Here is a 23,326-nt window from a genome sequence, read left to right as displayed (position 1 = left end):
AGAGCCAAAAATAGACACACAATAGGCCATGGCCCTCCATAAGATTTAGTCCCAGTGACTTATATGGGAAGATTTGTGTTGTTGTTGATTTAGGAATTATATAACTGTCAGCAGTGTGCATGGGGAGATAATAGTGGTGAGAGTGGAACCTATGATTTGAATATTCATTCTTATACGTTCTCTAATTTGGTTAAATTCAGTGTTGCCCTGGAACCCCCTCAATGTCCCAGCTTTGACAACCACTGCCTTATATTTCTCAAAAAAAAAAAAAAAAATGCGACTCGTGATTCAGGCAAGGACCTAGACAGATGTTTGACGTTTAAAGTATGAGACAAAAAAAGCCAAAGCCCGCACTCCCTGTGACGTAATATTCCGGCGCCTCAGAGCGGAGGGCGATTTCTTGGGTCAGGTTAGAGGGATTTGGAGGACAGTAAACATGGCCCTGAGGGTGACCCGGTTGGTCATCCCGTCGGGAGCAGCTGCTTTCAAAGCGGCGATAACTGTACAAAAGGTAAGGATAGAAAATACGCCTTCATAGAAAATTCCTGGACCTGCGAAAATGTCAAGTTCACAAGGACAAGCTAGCTTATTAGCACGTTAGCATCACAGTCAGTCGCCAACAAGCTAGCAAGCTGTTAGCTTGTTTGCTCATCTTGGCATCACTTGTCAGCATCTCTTACTGATTTAACCAGCTAGGGTGATCAACAGAGCAATCAACCAGCACTTCGACAGGCTAAATTATTACATTTAGTGATACAGAGGTGGCTTGTGTTCCAAATCGAGCATTTGAGCTGCCACCAAAGCTAAGCTAGTGTGAGCTAGTTAGCTAGCCCCGATACATTCCGTGCGTTCGTTTATGGAGAGACCGTCATGCCAGCTTCTACTAAAAAAAAATCTATCAGTTTAATGTGGCAGTGCTTACTGACATAATACACACGTAGTAGAAATTGATTTGAGACCTTTACGCGTCGTTCGGATCCACTCTCCAATTCGGCATAAATCCAGCAGACCAAGCAACTCTTATTTTACAAAAACTTCGATTTTTAGTATTGGATCACCTGCTACTCCCCCATTCTGCTACGACCAAATGCAACGTGGATGTTTATAGCGGGCAGCGTGAACTAATTCTTTAAATTTATATTTTATTGAACTGACGTGATTGGTGGAAAAGGTGTATGCCGAATTTATCCTGACGTTTCGTAGGTCTTGCGTCTTGTTCTACGATATAGGCCTATGTCTGTTTGCCGTTAAGGAAGGCAGCGTTAAATTGCCGGATTTTTGAATGCAGTTTGGCGTGAGAGTGTTGGGAGAGCCAGCTAGATAACAACTGTGACAGTAATTAATTTAAACTGTAGGCTATTCGTATTCTGTTATCATAGCTGTCATTCAATGATTCGTCATTAGGTATCAATTAAAAACAGCCAATTGTAATGTTTTTTGTTGGGCAGTGTTGATAATAGGCAATATATTGGCTAAGTCTGATCATTTAAATAGCTTACAATGCATATATTCATCTCTGGACACATTTCTGTATATAACATTATGCTCTCCCATTTGTACATGTGAGTAGCTTGTGGTGCACACTTGTACATCCACTTCCCGCTGTAAATCTGTTTGCAAATGTGCTGTATCTATGTATTTTAAATTTCATTACTCTCATCTTCAGTATGTTCTGTTGTTTTTATTGTCATCATTGCACTCCATTTGTCTTGTTTGTATCTATATCCTATTTTCTGCAACAAAAAAAAGACAACCTAATTTCCCATGGGGATCGTTAGTTTCATCTTATCTCAATATAATTAGTGTGCCATATGGAGTTCTCCTAGTGAGGATGGTGAAAGATGATAGAAAAGGCTGTGTATCCTTAATATTGCCTGCTTTAACTCCACGTTGCCAATGAGAGTGGTGTTTTTGTCATCTAGGCTGGTGTTCACACAAGCTCAGTCAGAAGCCTGCGGTATGGCTGGTGGGCCTACGCGCTCGGCGAGAGGACAACGCCGCGATTCAAGGAGTACAGCAAAATCATCTCCATTGATGGCAACTTGGCCTCGGGCAAAGGAGCACTGGCCCAAAAGCTGGCTGACAAGCTGGGTAATTATTCGATTGCAGGGGTGTACCAATGACTTTTTCACTGTGCCAATACACTGAACAGTATCCGTAGGGGGATAGGCTACTATTGAATTAACAGATAGTAAGAAAGGCTGTTTGCAGGGCAATAGTATTTACAGACCAGCAGGACCACTTTGCTTCCCATGATTTTTATTTTTTATTTTATTTATTTATTTTGCACAATAAAACAAAGCAGCAAAAACACAACAACAAAAGAGAAAAAGCAAATTGTGCAGGTGAGATTTAGAAAACCCCTAGAGGCTTATAGAAGGAATCTCACCTCAATAGGCATTATAAGCAAATACAAAAGTCATGTAATCCAGCAAAAATAAGCAAACAAGCAACCATAAGATCAAAAAGCAAACATAAAGTAGGCAGGATAAAACAAGCAAAGACATAAAACAATCAAAAAAATGTAATGAGGGTGTGGGTGCTTTGGCGTATGTGTGAGTGTGTGTGTATACGTGAGCGTGTGTGTGTGCATGCGAGTGTGAGCGCGCTTACTGAAGCACACTTGTGTTCAGACAACTCCTTATAAAAGAGAGAGAGAGAGAGAGATAGTCAAAGATAGATAGTCAAATATGATCAGTTTGGATAGTTAAGTTTTGTTCATTAGACAGGTCCTAAGCTTATATTTGAAATTCTTGAGAGAAGTAGACTGAAATGCGTCTTTATGAATAGAAAATCTTTTCACATCCTCAATGTCTGTATGTGTGTCCTTTGCATATCTCGAGAACCGTTCGTCCGATCTACTTCACACTTGGCGGGTGTATTGCTGGGGACCCAAGGACGTGCCGTGTGGAGTGTGAAGTTGGTTTGGATGAGCGGTTCTCGAGAAAGCTGCAAGCAGCAATACCGGAGGCCAAGCAATCGGCCTGTTCCGAACAGGCATGTTTTGAACGGGCACTGCACTAGTATTGTATCAATGAAAAGTGTGCCACCTGTGCCTTAATGACAGGCAGTGATAAACCTATCTACCTATGCATTTACACTATCTGCAGTTTTCCTCCTGTAGTCCTCTCTAGCCTTGGCAGCAGTGCTATGTTTTGCTGTTCCAGTGTTTTTTTATTGCTCATATGTATTCATTATAATAGTTTGTTTTTCTTGAGAGAAGAACGCAAATATTAGTAATCCATTTCTGTCCCATACCCACTTTTACAGTCTACTTGACGTGTTGAAATTGTCAGCAGCATATGTTTACGTAACCCCACAATTATTATTGCTTTTAGTATTTTATTATTTTCTATTGCTTATTTCTATATTGTAGTCGTGCGCTTATATGATATTTCCTTTTCCCTGCTGAATCAAATGACATTTGCCGCTGCAACGGCCTAATTTCCCCACGGGGATCAATCATTTCATCTTATCTTATATCCTCCGCTCTGGATCTGTCCCTGACACATGTGATTGGCTATTTCTTTTCACAAAGTGTGCCTCTTTTATGTGAACATGCTGGACTGGAAAATCCTGGGTTGACATAGGGAGTTGATTAGCACCTTTGTGAGACCAATTAGCCAGCCATTGTTAGGTTTTGTGAAGCCAGCTGTTGCAAATATACCTTGACTCTATTGAACTTGCTTTGTGAAACGGGGCCCTGATGACAGCAGAGCAGCTAGCAGCAGCACTGTTTGTTGTAGTATTGTTCCCCTGGCAGTGTGTGCTCATTTTGTCCTCTGTGTGTTGTTTGGCCACTGCATAAGGAAATTATAATGGGGGAAATGTGCTTATTAAGTGACAAGTAGATTAATGTACAGCGTGTCAACTTCCTTGTAGAATCAATGGACGCTTGTGGTTTGAGATAATAAGATGACATACAGGTGTGGTCTCCGGTTATTTTGAAGCAATTAGCTAGGTTACTTCCATTCTTTGTAATCCTTTGAATCATGTTTTTAAAAAGTTGTTTTACCATTTGAAATTGTGCCAAAAATGATTTTCCCTTTTAAAACTGTTTTCCCTTGGCAGTGCTTCGATATCACGCCAGGGAAGAAAATCACACAATCATTTCCATTGTTGTGGTTTGTTTTCCTAGCGCTGACATTTCGAAACTGATAAACATTTTAAACACATTTCTGCTGCAGTGCTACCAAAGGGATGTTCCTGTCAAGCATGTCAACAGTGCGGCAGCGCTGCTGGGTTATTCTATGTGGGAAGACACATTTGACAGATGCTGTAAATACAGATTTATGGTGAAAACGTAAGCATTTAATAATAATAATAACCTTTATTTGTATAGCACCTTTCATACACAACATGCAGCTCAAAGTGCTTTACATCAATAGAAGGCAGATAAAAAGATTAAATTCATATAAAAGAACAAGCAAAATGCATTGCATTAAAAGAATCAAACCAAGTAAAATAGAAAGATAAAAGAACACAACAGATACTCCCACTTTTAGATGCACATTGTGAGTGAACCCATATGTTTTTCTGTAATTTTCTTTTCCCCTGTCCTTCCTGATTCTCCTCTTGATCTGATATTTATGTCAGATCTCACTGCCTAAGGCAGACGAGAATCATAGATTCTCCTCTTGGTCAAAAATCTCACCATCCACAGATGGATGAGAATCATACAGGGTAAAGCTCTGCCCCCCCACATATAGTGTTCACTCGTGCAAGTAAGCTTTACCCGGACAAGACCAATGAAAATTTGTACTTGCCCGTGTCAGCACTGTTGGGATCCTGAACAGAAACAGTTAAAATGAAGGCTATTTAAAAGCTAAGCTGAAAAGATAAGTTTTTAGCAGTCGTTTGAAAATGCTTACAGAGCCCGTCTCTCTAATATTGTATAATATATTGTATAATAATATATAATATTGTTTGGCAGGGTGTTCCACAGTTTTGGAGCATAGTTAAAAAAGGCTGCATCCCCAATCTTCTTTTGAGTGGGGTTTTGTACTTCTAACAAACCAGCAGAAGACCTGAGGCTCTTGACGGAATGTAGTACAGCAGGGATTCTGTAATGTCTCCATTTGTCTCCATATCTGCAGGGATGCTCTACATGCCCGAGCCCGACACTTTTTACTTGGACAAGATGACCGGGGAGAAGGAGCCCCTCCCTGTCGATTACAATGGGATGTGTAGCCTGGAGAAGTTCTACACGGACCCTAAGGCTACTGATGGGAACTCCTACAGGCTACAGCTGTGGATGTACGCCATAAGGCTCATGCAGTACTCTGACGCCATCGAACACCTCCTCACCACAGGTATTACTGCCTCAAAGGATGAACAGAAATGCAGTGTGTGGTATTGTAGCAAGACTCGCAAAGATATATTTGAAACATGTTATCTTTTATGTGAGATAACGATGCGTGACATCAGTAGATTTAAAAATGTCAATGATCAGGATGTATATTAACAAATACACCACCATTAATGTTTTCCCTAATCTTCTGTGTTCAAGGCCAAGGAGTGATCCTGGAGCGTTCCCCCTTCAGTGACATGGTCTTTGTGGAGGCCATGCACAAACAGGGCTACATCAGGAAGGAGTGTGAGTACAGCAGTGTAAATAACATCAAAGATGCTACCAAGAGTTGTTGCACTCTTTCATAACCTCCACTGAAAATTACAGTACATGCAGGCCAAGCACGACCACTTCACTTTTCATTGCTTTGCTCTATAAAAAGACATTTTCCTCATTTCATTTCGCCCACATATATAATCCATAATCATGTGTCTGGAAAGAGGCTACAGCTATTTGCATGTGATGGGATAGGTAGGCTAGCGAACTCTGCGACCTGATCATTTTACCTAATTCAGAAATTTACTACAGCTGTGAATACCGGACGGAGCCACATTGTCTAGTCTAGTCTAGTCTTGTTTATTTATACAGCCCTTTATCACAAGCATGTCTCAAAGGGCTTTACATTGCCGCTGTGTTATCCTCAGCTGTAGGCCAGGAGACAGCCAATCAGAACCAACATTTTAATTAACCTTTACATATTTAACACCTTGTTCACGCCTGTGTGGCAGTGCAACATGTCAGAACGGCAGAGAAACCATCTTTTATAACCAAAATCAGAGCGGTAATTAATTGCAAAGCCAGTGTGTGTGTCATATTTATTAAACATCTTGATGATAATTAAAGAGTAACTAAACCCCAAACCCCAATCTGTGGTGAAAAGTAGGTGATGTCACCACCTGTTGTATTAGAAGGTGACATCACCACCTGGCACCAAAGATTAGCCAATAGCAGATGGCAATTTCAGTAGCATGCTTTTTACCAGTAGATGTCAGGCTTTACACAGATTTGGGGTTTAGTGCCCCTTTAATGATGATAATTAGCGATAATTAATGCCCTGGGACAGAATGTAACTTTATCTATTGATTTTGTAATAATTGTAATTTATTTTCATTGGTTAACATTCATTTCTGCAATATACCATCTTACTAGAGCAGGTGGTATTTCTTGCTTTTATGAATCGCCTTAACAATATGCAAATAATCAAAAGCTCTGGGGGTACAGGGAAATGCTAATATAATGCTAATAACAACCCGGTATTTCACATTTATGAATGAGAGAACACCCTACCGTGACAGTATCTGCCCCATACGGTACACTAAATCTGCCGGTAAGAAAGCCCATCCATCTCTGCCACTTTCTTCCAAGCATTATTTCATTTTTCAGGGTCTTTATGAGTTGACAGAAATGGGTCTTATAACTAGGTAAATCCCTACATCGCTGTAATATCATGTGTGGTGTGCAATTGGGGTTATGCTGCATATCACAAAAATTAGCTCACCGTTTGTTTCACGCTGTGGCTCGGGCATTACACGTTTGCACTGAAGTGTTAAGGTTTCGCCTCTGTACAAATCCACATCTCCTGTGCTCTGGGATGCAGGCGTGGACCACTACAATGAGATCAAAGGCATCAGCATCTGTGAGTTCCTGCCCCCGCACCTTGCCATCTACGTGGACCTGCCAGCCGAGGAGGTGCAGAAGAAGCTGAAGCAGAGTAGCAAGGTGAGGATACTGTAATCTGATAATGTCTATTTTTCAGTCTCTGCCAGTATGTGGGTGTACGTGGAGGCTAAACTTCTATTCATAATCGGAACAACAGCCTAATCAGATTCACCCATTCCAAATGAAATTTTGTTTGGTATGAACTGAGGTTTGCTCAGTAGGAGAATATTAGCAGCTAATAGCCATGCAAATGCTTAAACCAGCTACTTTAATATTCTTTTGCAGTCTGTCAGCTTACAGAAAGTGACATCAATGACTTTCCAGGAAAATGTAAAACATGGCAGGTGCAAAACAGAATAGGTCTGCAGGCGTTCTCTGCGCATCTTCCAGCAAAATGCGGCTGAATCAGGTGCTTCTCAGCTTGAGGAGAGCAAACTTCCAGAAAACAAAAAGGACTGGAGCACACTGATAGATTCACAGCCTTAAATTGTGCAAACAGACTAACGTTTCGACACTACTGTGTCTTGATGAAGTCTATCAGTGTGCTCCAGTCCCTTTTGTTTTCTGGAAGTTATAACTGTCTTGTTGGAAACTTTTGAAAGATTTAAGAATCACTGAACACTGGTCAAAAGCATTGAAACAATGACAATGGTTACATAGTACCTTTTTGACATGTGCTGTTTAATATTCCTGCATAATAATTGCAGAAGGAGTATAATCTGCTGAGATTACTGCTTAATTCCAAAGCAACAGTATAAACATAAATATTGCCCACAATATATGTTCATTTTAGTGTGCTAGAATGCAGGATCATTTAACTATGCATGTCAGAAAGTGTTTTTCTGATTATGTTGGCTGTCAAACGATTTTAAAAATGAACTAATTAGGTATTTGCATCTTTATAATCCTTTTCTTTTTTTTATAATCCATTTTCAGTTGTTGTCTGTTATTTTTCTCCTCAGTAGACACTTATGTGAAAAAGTTTTATATTGATACCACTGCCAGAAATATGGGACTAGTTGCTACTTTTGGCCAGCTGTCTCTATTTGGCTGCTTCTTTGCTAGCTGAAGTTTTCAACTAATTGAGAATTTTTCTTCCTTCTGTGACACGCGCGTAGTGAAGTGAGACGGCATAAGAAATATATATATATATATATATCAGTGTGTTCTTTTAATCTAGTTTGGAAAATAAGAGACCTTTAGGCTTAATGTGAGATGTGGGGAAAACAAACATAGCTTTAACTGGACCTTCACCTCAGCCAAATGCCTCTGGTCATGTCACAACTACAGAGTTTAGTTTTTGCTTTACTGCATGCGTCGCCAATTCAAAGCCTCTCACCAGCTTACACTTGGCAGGCGGGAGGGCCTCTCACCAAGCCGGAGCAGTATATAATTGTAGCCTAGGAAATAATCCACTCTTTGAAGATAATCACCAAACTGTGCTGGAAGTGAGTGTCTTAAGAGTTAGATATCGAGTAACGTATACAGCCAGAATAGTGTAGTGTTTTGTTTTCGCTCAGGCCAAGAACTCTGTGCTTTGAAGGCGGCTCTCAACAAACACCTTTTAATCCATATTTTGGACACCGCTGTGAATTAATTTTAATACGTTTTCCCCCACAGTTCTCTTTTTATGTGAAGTTTCAGTCACACTAGTTTGAAAGCTGATGGCTTCAAGCTTCCGTCTTTTGAACGTCATGAAATAAATGGCACCTCTTTCTATTCATCTCAAAAAACTTTAGGAATAAATGCAAGTTTGTTGAATAGAAATTCTGTTTAGCTCGTTGTTGACCTCCCAAATGAGGATGTACTATGCTTTAATGTGGTCAGTGGAATGGCTAGTGGAAAGGCACGAGTCCAAGTTCTTACTTCACCAACGCAGTCAATTAATAAATCGTCTACACTTGCAGCCAAAGCCCGAATAGGATTTTAAGTACGGTCCTAAGCCTCCATTCATATTAGCTACTGTTGGAGAGGATTACTTTGACTTTAGCCTAAACCAAAATGAGCTCAAGTGGCATGCTATTTGGACTTGTACTTTAATTCACCCAAAGTCAACATGTTATAAGCTTTTTATCTCATGTAGCTTTGTTCAGATCGTTTTTTTAGTTTTGTCTTGAGTCTTCAGGCATGTCAAAGTGATCCCATGTCAAGTAATGGGGAAAATATGAGAGAAGCCTTCTTTTGGCACAGGTATTTGGGTTTGAGTAGAAGTAAATGCTGCCTCTTTATTCCTAGCCTTATCTCCAGAATGTGCCCCTGGCCTATCTGAAGAGTATCGAGGATTCCTACAAGAAGTCTTTCCTGCCCAAAATCAGGTGAGTGGGTGGACTGATGGATAGATGTGGATGAGATTTCAGAGCAAATTAAGAGTCAAGTGATGTTGAACTTTGGCAGTACCTTGGGTTGAGTAGCTTCCTGGTCATGATAAAACCCCCAAATCAGTGATTCTCTGTTATCTGTTGCTCCAGTAGAGGAGATTAGAGAAGTGTGTTTTTTCTCTCTCTCCATTCACTGCCATTGTATGGAGGAACAGGTCTGAAAATCACACTTCTAGCACATAAAGGAACGCGAACAAAGCAGACTCTGACAATATATAAAAAAAAAGTAGTCATGCTGCTGAATTGTGGTTAAGTGAATCGCTTTCTTTATGTTTATTGAACCCTTCAGTTTGAACAAGTGTAAGACCGACATCCGGTTGGTGGAAACTTATGCTGATAGAACGAAGAAAATAGTACGTTTACCAATAATTGAAAATTGGCAAAAAAAATCAGACTCATTTTTTTAATATATGGGCCGAATTTGCTTTGTCAAAGTCCTGTCTCCCACCTTTTTTCACCTGTTTACAATTTGCTACAATTTACAAGAGAATCGCCGATTTTGGTGTTATATCATGGCCAGGAAGCTGCACAACCCAAGGTACTGCCAACGTTCAACATTAACTAATCATTTTGTGGATTATTATTTGTTTATTTTATTTTCCGTATTATAAGTTTAATTTTTCTTTTTCTTTCAGTGAAAGTACAGAAGTGCTCGCTTACGATGCAACACAAGCACAAGATGTTGAAAGGGTAAGAGTATAGTAGCTGGACTTCTGAAACTGTGACAGCAGTGTAAGAACTATTAGTCCCACTGAGCAAAAGACGTGATTTCAATGTCGCGTCTATGCTTTAGCTCTCATATAGCCCAGGATCGTTATGGCTATGTATAGACCTATTTTAGACCAAGCAGTAAATACATTATTACAATGAATAAACATCTGTAAATACCAAAAATATGCACCAGAGAAGTCCTGTAGACTAGCCTACAAGATAATTATCTGAGCACAAGAAGTAATTTCAACATTGTGTCTATGCGTAGCTCTCATATAGTCCAGGATAATTTTGTCTATGTATAGACATCTAATAAACTTTCACTTTTCAACCCCATTTAAACTTAATTTAGCCTAGACGGCTATGGCCATTTAGACGCGTTTTAAACGTCTAATCAATGTAAAATTGCTCAGTGGGATGTGTTATCATGGCCCTAAAATGTGTTTCTCATTATTGTAGAGTGCATATTAATTTTTCCTGTTGGCAGGTGGCAGAAGACATCGAGTACTTGAAATTCGACAAAGGACCGTGGCTAGAGCAGGATGATGTCACCTACCACCACATGAGGATGCTGTGAGTACCCGATGAGTGCCAGACACCTCCAGATTGAAATGCAAATCACAGACCCGAAATCTGCAATTCAATTCAATTCACTTTATTTGTCACCGAGGGGCAGTTGCAGAGGCATGTAGAGTAGTACGATTTACAAGAAACAATTATCAATTGAAGAGAAACAATTTTTTTTTTAAAAAGAACACAAAAAAACAACAAAAAAAACACATACAGTGCAACAGTGCTGATTTAGAGGTATGAATTGTATGGCATACAGTGCAAAATTAAGCTATACCCATTATGATACTAATATAATACTAATAGTAGTGCAATAATAGTACAGTGCAATATACACAATATACATGATGGGTAATTCTATAATATATAAGTGAGGGGCACCCCGGTGGCTCACCGAGTAGAGCGCGTACCACCCTCTCCCATACCTTCCTGTCTCTCTCTACTGTCTCTATCAATAAAGCATAAAAATGCCTAAAATGAATCTTAGTTGAGGCACGGTGGCAGTCTGCTACGAAGCGGATGGATGAGGTACCAGTCCAGGGCCGAGACCATGTGCAAGTCACTGTGTGGGTGTGTGTGTATGTGTGTGGGAGAGAGAGAGAGAGGTGGTTTAAAGCAGTGGTTCTCAACGTGGGGTCCGGAGACCACCAGGGGTCCTTGAGGGGGTTCCAGGGGGTCCCCAGCAAACTGATGAATTGTTAAACTTCAGCATTATTTCATTTAAAAGAGGTTAACACAGTTAGAGAATGTAGTAGAATGACTGTTTTGATCATAGTTTCCCTGTTATCTCTCTACCTACAATACAGATAGTCATGGAATTCTGGACAAAATCATATCTGACAATAAAAATATTCTCAGATTTGGGTCTGAGAGACAAAATCTCATCAAATTGGGGTCTGTAGCTCTAATGTGGACTAAACTAGGGTCCTTGATGTGAAAAAGGTTGAGAATCACTGGTTTAAAGCATGAACCATGTCTGAGTGAGTGGGGGGGCGTGGTTAACAGGGTGAGCAGAGAGTCAGGGATGGTTGGGAATTGAGGAGCTGAACAGCCTTGGGGACAAAGGTTGCCCTTCTCCTCTGTGTCCTGCAGCCTGGACAGCGGAGCCGGCGTCCTGAGGGGAGCCACTCAAACGCAGGGAACAGGATGTGTGAGGGATCCTTTAGGATCCTGTCAGCTGACCTTAGCATCTGCTGCTCGCATAGGGCGGAGAGGGCTCTGACAGGGAGTCCAATCATTTTGGAGCAGACTTTGACTGTGCTCTGCAGGCAGCTTCTGCTTTGAAGGCTGATAGAGTGGAACCAGCAGGTGAAGGAGAATCTCATGACACTATCAATGAAGGAGTAGTAGAACGTTGTGAGGATGTCCTTGCTGACCCCAAAGGAGTTGAGCTTCCTCAGGAGATACTGCCGCTGCTGGCATTTCCTGAGGATCTCCTCTGTGCTGGAGGCAAATTTCAACAGGTTATTAAAGATTGTGCCCAGGTACTTGTACTCCTCAACAATCTCTACAGGCTTCCTGTGGATAGTGGTGACGACTGCCTCAGCCAGTTCCCTCCGCTTGTTGGAGAAGGTCACTACCATCTCCTTGGTCTTGTTCACATTGAGTTTAGAGGTGTGGAAATTTCTCGATTCTAAGATGCATCGCGATGCGGACGTGGACGATTCTGAATCGATTCACAAATGTCAAAAATCGATTTTCTAAATGTTAGTTAATAACGTGATGTTGACGGAACGAACGCGAACGCGGAACTCAACTGTGAGGGCAGTGCAGCACCCGGACAGTCTACAGCGCGCACACGCTAGAGTTATCTTGTCAGTACATCCATGTATCTTGTAGTTCATCTTCAAAAAAGGCAGCGGTTGCAAGCATTTTTTGATTTAATGACTCAATAATTACCTTTGCGAGACGAACGTGAAGTATATTGTGAACTTTCCACGCCGTCATTCAGAGACTAACGGTTCACCTCAATTAACCAATTCTGCATCTAACCCGATCAAAGGTGAGGAGTCAATTAACCAATTCTGCATCTAACCCGATCAAAGGTGAGGAGTTTGCATCTCTGCGAAATTCATCTGTTTATTTTAATTATGGATCATTACAAATACGCTATGTTTTAAAAGTAGCAAGTTGTCACACAGTGAGAAAAAATAAATCATGTATAGAAATCAAAAATTTTGATGCATCAAGATGCATCGATAATCGTTTTCTAATCGCATTGTAGCCCTCTGAATCGTAATCAAATTGTGAGGCCAGTGAAGATTCACACCTCTAATTGAGTTCCAGGCAGGAGTTGTCACACCACTCCACAAACTCATGAAGGGCTGAGCTGTGGTGCTGCGAGGGGCCTGAAAGCAGAGATAGGAGGACTGTGTCGTCAGCGAACTTGACCAGGTGACAGTTTGGCTGGGTGGACCTGCAGTCATCAGTGTAAAGGATGAAGAGCAGGGGAGAGAGGACACAGCCTTGCGTGGAATCAGTTGAAGTGTGTAGGAGGTCGGAGAAAGTGTTGTTGAGCAACACTCTCTGTGACCTGTTGGAAAGAAAGTCCATTATCCACAGGATTAGTCGGTCATCTAGGTGGAAGCGAGTGGTGAGTTTCTCAGCAAGAATGTGTGGCTGCAGGGTGTTGAATGCCGAGGAGAAGTCTGCAAACAGGAGTCTGGTTGTAGTGTCGGGGGATTCCAGATGCTTATGGATGCAATGGAAAGTCAGAACACGAACCTATCAAAACTCCAGACGCTGTTTTTCATAGCTATTACGGATAAAATGCAAAACCAGAATTGAACCAGACACAGTGATGAAAATGCAGATCTGTTCTGAATCCTTTATGTATGCGTTGCCCCGCTCATCTTTCTCTTTCTGCCATGCAGGTTTTTAATATTTCTAATTAGGCTGGTTGTCTCTCTCTCTCTCTCGCCATCCCTCTCTCGCTCTCTCTCATACAGGGTGGAAGACAAGCAAAGGGTGGCGACCCTGACCACCATCCCGAAGTTCCTGCCAGAAATCACCATCGGGGCCCACGACTACGACGAGAAATACTACGCCTATAAAGCGGTACGTAGGGGAAAGATATTCATTTCTCCCGGACTTTATGGGTGGCACTGCATCATCTAGTATGAGAGAACTGGGACATGAATTATATACCGCCACACAAGGATCACATCTCCCTCGTCTACTAGACCCTTCTCTCTCTTGCTGTTCCTGTGTTCTCCTTATAATGAATAGCTATATTCCCGCGCCCTCTCCAGCGTGAGGTTTTCTGGTCATCAGTTGCGACGCCACTGTTTTCAGCGCGATGGAACTCATTTTCTTTCCGCTGAAATATTGAATGAATTTGCAAGCCACAAGCAGGCAAATGCCAGATGCAGAATACTCCGCGAGGCCCCCGGTATCATCAGTCTTGCAGGAAAACATTCGGGTGTGACCTTTTCTGTTTATTGACTGGAGACTAGTTTATTCTCCCGCTGCAAAAATCAGGCTGTGTAATGTGCAACAGGAGTCTCCGACCTGACATTTTGTGCCGAGCCGGATCGCGGTGGGGAGAGCGGGCGCGCGGGCTTTGGGAAATGCGATGCGCGACGGCTTATGCTTTCGGAATTTCTCTCGGTGGCTTTTGTGTTGACAAAAGTGCAATCTTTGGGAGGAGGAGGGTGGGGTGCTGAGCCTGGGTGTCCTGTGTATGATTCAATAGAAAATTGAAATCTTGATTGGATGCCTACATTCAACCAAAAACATTTGGAAAAACAAAACCACGCTACAAAAAAAAAAAAGTGAGACTTTTCCAACAAGCCCAAGCAGAATTAATGAGCCCCACTGTTCTCGTCACAAGCCCGTATCACTTTTGCAGTCATGACTGATATTTGGCATTCATGTTATATTTGGGGCTATTGTCAGTCTAATTGTAAACTCGGTGTGAAGGTCACCATGCAGTAAAAAGGCACAGGGAGCGCGTGCTTCGGTTAGCTCAGGTTTTTGTTCCCCAAATGCCAGGACTAATGGCGTGACAAAGTGCCGGTGACAGAGAGCAGCCTGGCTGTCTATCACTCTGTCAGTGATGTGGCTTCACATTAGCAGTAACTCATAACATGCTGTATGCCAAGGGCTCGGGAGTGATGGACTGCAATGTTGCCCCTAGTGACACAACCACTTTGCTATACCATTAGTCTTGACTGTCATCCCACACCCAAGGATGGATGAGTCTTAAGTGGCTCCTTCTTCAAAGCTTAAGGGAAAAGACCGGGATTCTTAAATCAGATATCTTTTAAAACCCGGCCCAAGTGTCCTTTGGATTTAGAGAGTATCTATTGCAGTGATCTACTCCAGATATATTGCTTGACCTTAGATACAGTATATGGTCCATAACGCAAGCACAGTGAGGTAAACGTTGACTCATCTAATCATGTAATCACTATTTAATTATTCATTCATGTTAAAGCATTTTAAAAGAAGACCAACATTAGCTCCCATCCCAGTATTTGTGAATGTATGTGCATATATTTGCAATTCTGATTTTGAGTTTTAGCTTCCCAACTGTAGTTTTCACTGTTTAGTCCTGATGGCCTTGTATAATTTTATTCAAAAGTGAGATATGCTAATTGCCCTCTCAACAACTGCTCCCTGATAAGTCCCCTAGTATGCATGAGCGGTTTGGTTCGCAGGTTTGCTGTCGTGTTCCTTCAGTTCACTGTCAGTTTTTCTTTTCTCTGTAGCTCCCCGGTAAGAACTACGCACCTGGTTACAACGCAGACATCGGAGACAAAAATATCTGGCTGAAGTGAAGGAGTCAACCCGGCTCCGCTGTTGCTGTAAATGAGTCTGTCGCTAATCACCCAACCATTTTCACCTGTTTGATCTGCCCCATGGGTGGAGAACTCTGTACACTCATCCATATTTGTTCCAGTTGTTGTCTGCTATGGGCCAACTGTGCGCATCAAGAAGGAATTGTACATCCTTAATAATATGTATGTATTGAAAGAATAAATTTTAAAGCTCAGAAATGTCTGTTGTTGTTTTTTTTTTCTCTCATTCGAATGCTGCGTTCCAGAGATGTTGTAAAGTGGGAAATTCCGACTTTCTACCAGGAAAAAATGCAATGGAAAAGCCATTCAAGTCAGATTTCCAAGTAGGAAACTTGGAAATCTTCTTAATTTGTTTTTAATCCTCAAAAAAAAAAAAAAAAACACTTTTCAGTATTGCATGATCTTAAATCCATCAAAACATACACATTTGAAATTTAAAGTTGCACTGACAGCCAACTAGCGAGCTAATGTTGCTAAAGAAAATTTGACATATTAGCTGTTGTGTATGTGACAGTATTTTATGTTGGGCAAAGAAAGTCATGCATGTGTCCATGTTTGTCCCCTGTTCTTTCTGAGCTGGATCACTGGAACACAGGAAGGTTGTAATTACGTGCCGCCAGCTGAGAGTTTCTGACTTTGAAAGGAACGCAGCATAACAGCTCGTCATTTTTTTTTTCCCTGTGAATCGAGCCCCAAAGTAAGGCACCTGAATAGGTCAAAATGGGATTCTAATTAGCCTGGATGTTGCTGTCACGATGGCTCTCCACCTGCGCAGAGGTTCACATTAATTGGCACTCGGCTTCTCCATTCTGTCATGAAGTTGTCCTAAAATGTGTAGATATGTATGTGCCTGTTGCAGTAACTACAGGACTAGGTTTCTTACCTTTTTAAGAGTTTCGCTACTCATTATTTGCCTTCGGCTGGGTCCTCACTATTTGCAAGTCACTACTGTATTCATACATCAGACAGCCAGTTCATAATTGCACCATGGTGTCTCCTTTTGAAAACATTGCCGCCTCGATGCTAGCGTGCCGTGTGCTTTGATTAATTGGTCTGAAGACTTTTCCTCACTCACAAAGTGATTCTCTGAACCTTTGAGAGTGTGTGACACTTGCAGTCAAGTATTACATTCATTTGGAGGCTGCACAAGACCTGCTTCCACAGGGGATTTTTGTATTTCTGTATTTTCAGTTACAATGAGTTAACTTCCCACCACAGCTTCATTATCGTTAAACTATTTATAGATTTGCTTCTCTATCTACTTTGTCCAAACTTGACTCACTATACCATGCTGCTCTGAGATACATTACAAATCTAGGTTACAGGACCCATCATTGTATACTTGATAGTTCGGTGGGTAGGACATTACTTGCTGCACGCAGGATGCAACACTGGTATATTTTTATTTATAAGGCCTTCCTTGGCCTAACTTTCCACTGACACATTAAAGGCACAATCTTAGATCAAATAGATGGCTCTATTGCAAGATGCCAAGTGTTCATATAGACGGTGCCAAGAAGTTTGTTTGATTTTGGACCATGGTCCTGGAATGAGCTGTGGAACACTCTTAAACTTGAGTCACTCATTACATTGGCTGATTTTAAAAGGGAATTAATGGGCATTGTCACTGAAAGCTTTTCTTCTTTCAGGGTGTAAAGAAAATGATCACGCTACATTGTGTCACTTGGCAGGTTTTATTGTGTGCTGTTTGTGTTGAAATGGTTTTATTATTAGTGCTGCCTCTTGGCCTGGTCTCAGTGGGACTTCCTGGTAAAATAAAGGTTAAATAGAAAATAAATAAAATAAGTGGCTCGCTTAAAAATAGGAAGATGGGAGCAAGATATGTGATTGTAGAGTGACACACTGTTGATTATACTTTGTTTGTGCCCAAATTTGTATTTCCTAAAAATGTGTTTCCACTGGTGTCTCTTCACCTTGATTTCACGCCAAGGAACAACACAACAACATGATTTCATTTTTTTTTTTCATTGTTTTTCTATCACTGGCCTTTCAAACAATACTTCAACTTCAAACATTTCACAGGATCACAAAGAATGACAGCAGCTCCCCAAAGTAGGCTAACCTAGCTAGCTGCCTCCTAATGAACGGAGATCACGCATGTTTGCGATGTTATTATCTCAACCCACAGGTGTCGATTGATTCTACAGGGAAGTCAGGCTATAAATAAGTGTACTTGCCGTTAAGATCATTTCCCCAGAAAAACAACAACATACACCGACAACAAAATTAGGGGATACAAACTTTGGCTAACTTACGGATGAGGCGAAGCAGCAGATACCCAACCTCTGTTTTCGTCTCCTCAGCTGTTAAAGTTAAATTAACTGGATGGACGTTAAGACAAGGAAATAAACTGTGTTCAAATAGGGACTGACCAAGAGGTAGGCTCAGTCATATCTCTGTTTGGTTTTTATGCCACTTGTAGCACTCCCTCGTAGCACCTTTGTCCTGTTGGACCAGAACTTAGCTCTATAGCACTTACTCTCGTTGTTCTCTCCTATCTAGAAACTTGCTTGTGTTGTATGCAAATCTCATGTGTAAGTCGCTTTGGATAAAAGCGTCTGCCAAATGTGAAATTGTAATTGTAATTGTAAAAGAGACGGGCAGTGTTAAAATGGGCTCTGATTAGTCGATTGACAGCCAGTCGCAAGGCTGGACGACTTTGCCCCCAAAAAATGGATGACCTACACCAAAGCCAACATATAGAAGTGCACCACTATAAGTGGCTTGCGTAAAAATAAAGCAAAAATTAATAAAAGTTTTGTGCATTTCAACACAGTTGGACATCATGTCCCTAAACAGATGGTGCCCTTTTTCTTATTCTGCTCATTTATAATTTCAGAACTTTATTTAGTTATGTGCAATCAGAAACAGTCCGTTTTTCCAGCTTTTTAAAAATGTTGGTTGTTACATTGAGTTTAAATTCCAGGTAGCAAAAAGGTCTTAAAAATCTTGGCTTTCTGAAAAATGCAGATGACCTGATTAAAATGAACTACCACGCTTCAGCAAAATGTAGTCAAGCTACTACTGGATACTATGTGCCTCAACATTACATTACATTATTTAGCAGAGGCTTTTGTCCAAAGCGACTTGATCAGCTAAGACTTTTAATAGGAATAAGTAGCATTCGTTGATTTTTTTTTTTTTTTTTTTTAAGTTTAAGAAGGGTAAGAAGATAGGGTAGTTCAAGACTCAATTTAAAACCAGCCAACAGATGCCACCTGCTATCTGCCAGATCCGGTGTCACTTTGATCCCAAGTAACGTTTTCACATTAATTAAAAGACAGCCAAAATGAGGGCTGTGTGAAGATGTGCTGCCATGCAAAGTGCAAATGGGATTATTTTAGAACTGGGAAAGGGAAATAAGTGACACATTAGTGAAATGAGCAGTCTGACTACCAATTTTATTAACACTTGTATCACAGTAAAAGAAATGGGTACAGAGTATATCAGAAAGAGACTGGACACACTGCTGAAGACATGCATTGAAACTACACGGATTAGCATTCTATCAAATCGAAACGTCTAGGATTTGTTTGTAATGCAGTCGGCATTTTGATACAGCAGGTTAGCACTGCATTTGTTCTGTCCACGTTTCCTAATGAGCTTGGCATTCAGCCTTTAGAAATCTACCGTATAATGATGTGATTGGAGTTTCACTGCCACGTCTGGCTTGCTGATAGCTCATATCCATATTTTTGCCGCCTGTGCTATAATAACTCCATGGACTGGAGCAGTACTTTGTGATTTTAACTGATGTAGAGATACCTAAGTTTGCTCAAACTGAAAGAAATCAGCCACCAGAGCCTCTTGCCATCACAAGTGTCCCTCGCCAGCTAAATCAGCGCTCTGCAGGCTTGTCAGTGAGAGCATCCCGACATCCTCAATCACCATCTGGAACGCAACTCCAAGGGCAAGCCGCAACGAGTCGACCGCTCCGCAGAGAGGGTCACCCGCTGCAATCTGCCGTCCAATGGGGAGGCCGCACTCCTCCTGGGCCGGCAGACACTCGGGGGAAGATTGTCCCTGACCCCGCCGGCCCGAGACACAGCTTGTTTGTCACAGTTTGCCAGTGGGAAACTATAGGTTCATCAAAGTAGAGACCAGCTGGCACGGGAGCGGCGTTTTCTCACCCAAAGCTGTGCGCGAACTCGACGGGATCTCGGGATCTACGTAACCCTGGAGTGGACCTTCAGACACTCTGCCACCTATACAACTAAACTCAACACAACTATAGTCTGAACACACACAGAGTCACCTTCACCACTCCTTGCTTGGACTTCCCCACAGGCTGCACCGATGTATCTTGCACTTGTCTTACCCTTACAGTATGTTAACAGTGAGTAGTAAACATTTTTAGTGACATAAAATACAACATATTTAAGTTAGGACACACCTGATTGAATGCACTGTTTTTCATCCTCTTAAAGCCATTTTGATCTAAAGGCTTCTGCTTAAATGTGTTTCCTAGACAAATATAAACAGTGAAGTTGATGCCTATGTATGAATGTCTTTCCAAAGCCTTTGACTTTCCATCAAGGCAAAGGGCGGCTACTTTAAAGAATCTAAAATATAAGATAGTTTTGATTTGTTTAACACTTTTTTGGTCACTGCATAATTCCATTTGTGTTATTTCATAGTTTACTTCATAGTTTTTTAAAGAAAAATCTGGTGTGTCCAAACTTTTGATGGACAGTGTATAATACATTTTTTACTGGGGCATGTACATTAGAAGACCATGAGGTTTGGATATGAATACTGCACACATATTAATGACTACAATTCTCCCAGCTGTTTCTGTGCCATACAAGGAACATGTTAAACACAGAGTTAAATTCTTTGCTATTTTTAAATAGCATTCTGTTTGTGAAATTTGAGTGATGCAGGGATATGTAGGCCTAACTAACATAAAAATAGGATTTGAAGCAATCCCTAACCCGACTCTGCAGTCTGAGCACAATCCGGTCGGAGATTGCATGGGGCCGGTTGTTTTTCCAGAAGATCCTATCTGTCTCCGGGCCGGGTTTTGTTCTGTAGGGCCGAGCGGACAGACCAAAGCTCCTCACCGTTTTTCCTCCTTGAGAGAGATGATTAATTTCTGCTCCTCTTTGTCCGCTGGAGGAGCCCCTTGTTGTTCTAATCAAGCGTTGATTTCCAGCGCTGATACCAGGACACACTGGGCTCAATAGCTGAGTGTGCATGAGAGACGATGGGAATTCTCCAATTACTTGGCTTCCCGCTGCCAGATCTCAGCGCTGATATCTCCCGACTGCTCTGCACCACGGACATGAAATGCTAAACTCCTTATTCTAAGGATACCTGCAGTACATTCTGCCTCCCAGAGGGTCCTACCAATACGTCCATATCAGATATAATGAAGTTTAATACATTCAGTTTTGCTGTGCGGAATGACTTTTCACAGTGACTTTCTCCAATGCCTATGGAGATTTGGCTGGAAGAATTTCCAACATAGAGGCAATATACTGTAAGTACCCTTGAGCAAAACACTTAACCCGAACACTGCACCCTAACAGAAGGTAAAAGGAGGATGAATTACATTTCTCCAAAATTAACACTATTTGACCACTAGCCAGAAAATGTCTGAGTTGTACACATGAAGTGTATATTTCAGAAGAAAATATGAATATTAGATGCAGAGTGCAAGCTATAATTGTGACTATTTGTTGGAAAAATGGTGATTGTGATTACATAAATAAAGACTTTCGTTCACTTTGAGTTAATATTCAGTTAAAGTTCAGTCATATGCCCTTTATGTACAACATAAAGTAGGCTATGTTATGCATCAACAAAAAAGAATATTATGCATTTCACTGGCATTTCAGTTCCATGTCAGTTATAAATTGATGTCAGACCATGAGATAGTGTATCTGGTGAAAAACATCGCCCTCCTGTCACCATGCATCACTTTCTACTGTGTCATTACACTGAGACACCGGAATAGGAGTATTCACTTGGAGGAAACTCGCAGATGTCTGTGTATAACCTGAGCTGCGCCGGTAGAAGGGAAATTGTTTTTTTTTGTGGTTTTTTTGGGATGTTACACTAGCTCAAGGCTTGAATGTTGAGTTGAGCAAGTAAATGAGTCATTCATGTATAGATGCATTTAGATCCATGTAGCTGCCTTAAGGGATTGTCAGATAATCTTAACAAAATATGTCAACAATCTTGTGATGTTGGATGAGTCACAGCCTTCATGCAGGTACTGTATTGCAGTAGGGATATACTAAAATTATAACTAAATATTAACCATAGCTGATAATTTAATGGGGATTGCACTAGATTCCATCTCACTAGCTATGCTGTAACATGAGCAAATGAACAGTTAGAATGAATCAGTCTGAATTTTATCCATTCTATTCATATTTTATGATGTATTTAGTATAGAGTCATGAATGCAAATTTCATGAGTATAAACACCAGAGGGCCAGTTTCACATGCCCACCCTTATACTTCAACCACAGACTGTATATTCACACCAAAGGACAGAAAGTCTCAATTTCAGAAGGGGGCACTGTTGCGCTATCAGAGCACTAATCCATGTTCCAATGTGTTTGAACATTTTTGCAAACCTTTTGATATGTATGCCATGGTTTGTGATTTTTGGTCGATGCTTTTGTCTGGGGTGCAGTTGGTGGATGCCTCTATTTTGACATCAGCATTTTAGGAGGCTACATTTTTAATGCCTCCAGAGAGCTTCTTATCCAACAGTTGTTATTGTCCTGAAGACTCCTAGGGCTCATCTGAGAGAATATTGAACAGTGGTACTACAGATGATAGCAGGAACATCTGATCTCATGTTAGGACCAGACGTTGTGTATTTGTTCACTTTACATAACGCCATCAATCAAAAGCTAGTGGAAACCTAAGGCTTATGTGATGAACATCTGTCTGCAGCTCTTGATTGCGCATCACTATCCATCATTGTTACGCTTGTACTATCATTACTATTCATGCCATGTGGTCTCATTCGTTATGGTTTGGTGATGATTGTATAGTCAAACATATTTTCTTTGGCAAGCGGTAAAGGAGGGTATTTATTCTGATGACTGGAGTTTTGCTACTTTCAATATTGACACTCATACTTTTGCCAAATAGCCAACGGCAACACTCCATGGCACGGCTTTATAGACTCTCAGCAAGTGCTACAATGCGACTTACACTGTACAACCTTTTTCCTCCAAGATTGTTAGTGGTTCTTCCCCTCAAGACCAACTCCAATATCCTCACCAAGAATTTGAAAACACATTCAAATACGCCATTTTAGGAAATGATTGATTTATAGGGCAAAATAGAGTTTCTTTCTTGTTCTTTTTTGGGGTGGTTGGTGCAGGTAGAGAAGGTGATCAAAATGAATCAACTTTTTTTTTACAGCGTTTTATTTAAGGACGTCTCAATGATATAACATAAAGCAAAAAGAAGAAATGCATATATAAGGCATATTAAGCTTTTCTCCTCCTTCTGTCTATCCTTCTATCTTTGGACACTTTTTAAAAAATCCTGAAAACCCACCTGTTAAATGACAATGACACATTTCTCTTCAAGGTGAAGCCTTTTCATACACACTCAGACATTTAAGTAGGGTGATGAGGCTATTGGCGAATGTTGGTGATATTTTAGTGATGGCCAGTGGGAAAGTAGATGAATACAATGGTGACAGTGCTGCAAGAGCTTGGATTCAACCCCAGTAAAGCCACTTATACAAGACCCAGGACATTCTGGACTTAATACACCATACACTATATCAAAAAGCATTTCACTAACACAATGCATACTGCAGAGAGAAGGGGACAGGGGAGTATAGTATATTCTTTAGCTTA

At 41.1% G+C, this 23,326-nt stretch overlaps 1 protein-coding gene across 2 annotated transcripts; it reads left to right on the top strand.

Moving 5' to 3' along the window:
* Positions 1 to 373: 373 nt before the first annotated feature.
* ndufa10 (NADH:ubiquinone oxidoreductase subunit A10) lies at positions 374 to 15,662 on the top strand. 2 transcript variants are annotated; one of them, XM_071542157.1, is made up of 10 exons: positions 374 to 511; positions 1,923 to 2,091; positions 5,097 to 5,312; positions 5,510 to 5,596; positions 6,948 to 7,069; positions 9,245 to 9,324; positions 10,023 to 10,077; positions 10,586 to 10,671; positions 13,617 to 13,725; positions 15,381 to 15,662. In XM_071542157.1, exons 1-10 carry the CDS (start codon positions 437 to 439, stop codon positions 15,447 to 15,449), a joined length of 1,068 nt encoding a protein of 355 aa, XP_071398258.1. In that variant the 5' UTR covers positions 374 to 436; the 3' UTR covers positions 15,450 to 15,662. The 2 variants fall into 2 exon arrangements, with proteins under 2 accessions (XP_071398258.1, XP_071398259.1); XM_071542158.1 differs by having other exon boundaries at positions 437 to 502.
* Positions 15,663 to 23,326: the final 7,664 nt, after the last annotated feature.

Source organism: Centroberyx affinis, unplaced genomic scaffold (assembly GCF_046629955.1).
Source record: "Centroberyx affinis isolate AG114_WGS23_722 - 3 ecotype Tasmania unplaced genomic scaffold, CSIRO-AGI_Caff_v1 ptg004026l_1, whole genome shotgun sequence".
Taxonomy (NCBI): Eukaryota; Metazoa; Chordata; class Actinopteri; order Beryciformes; family Berycidae; genus Centroberyx; species Centroberyx affinis.
The sequence above is the reverse complement of the archived record's forward strand: the minus strand, read 5'-3'. Positions and strand labels throughout refer to the sequence as shown.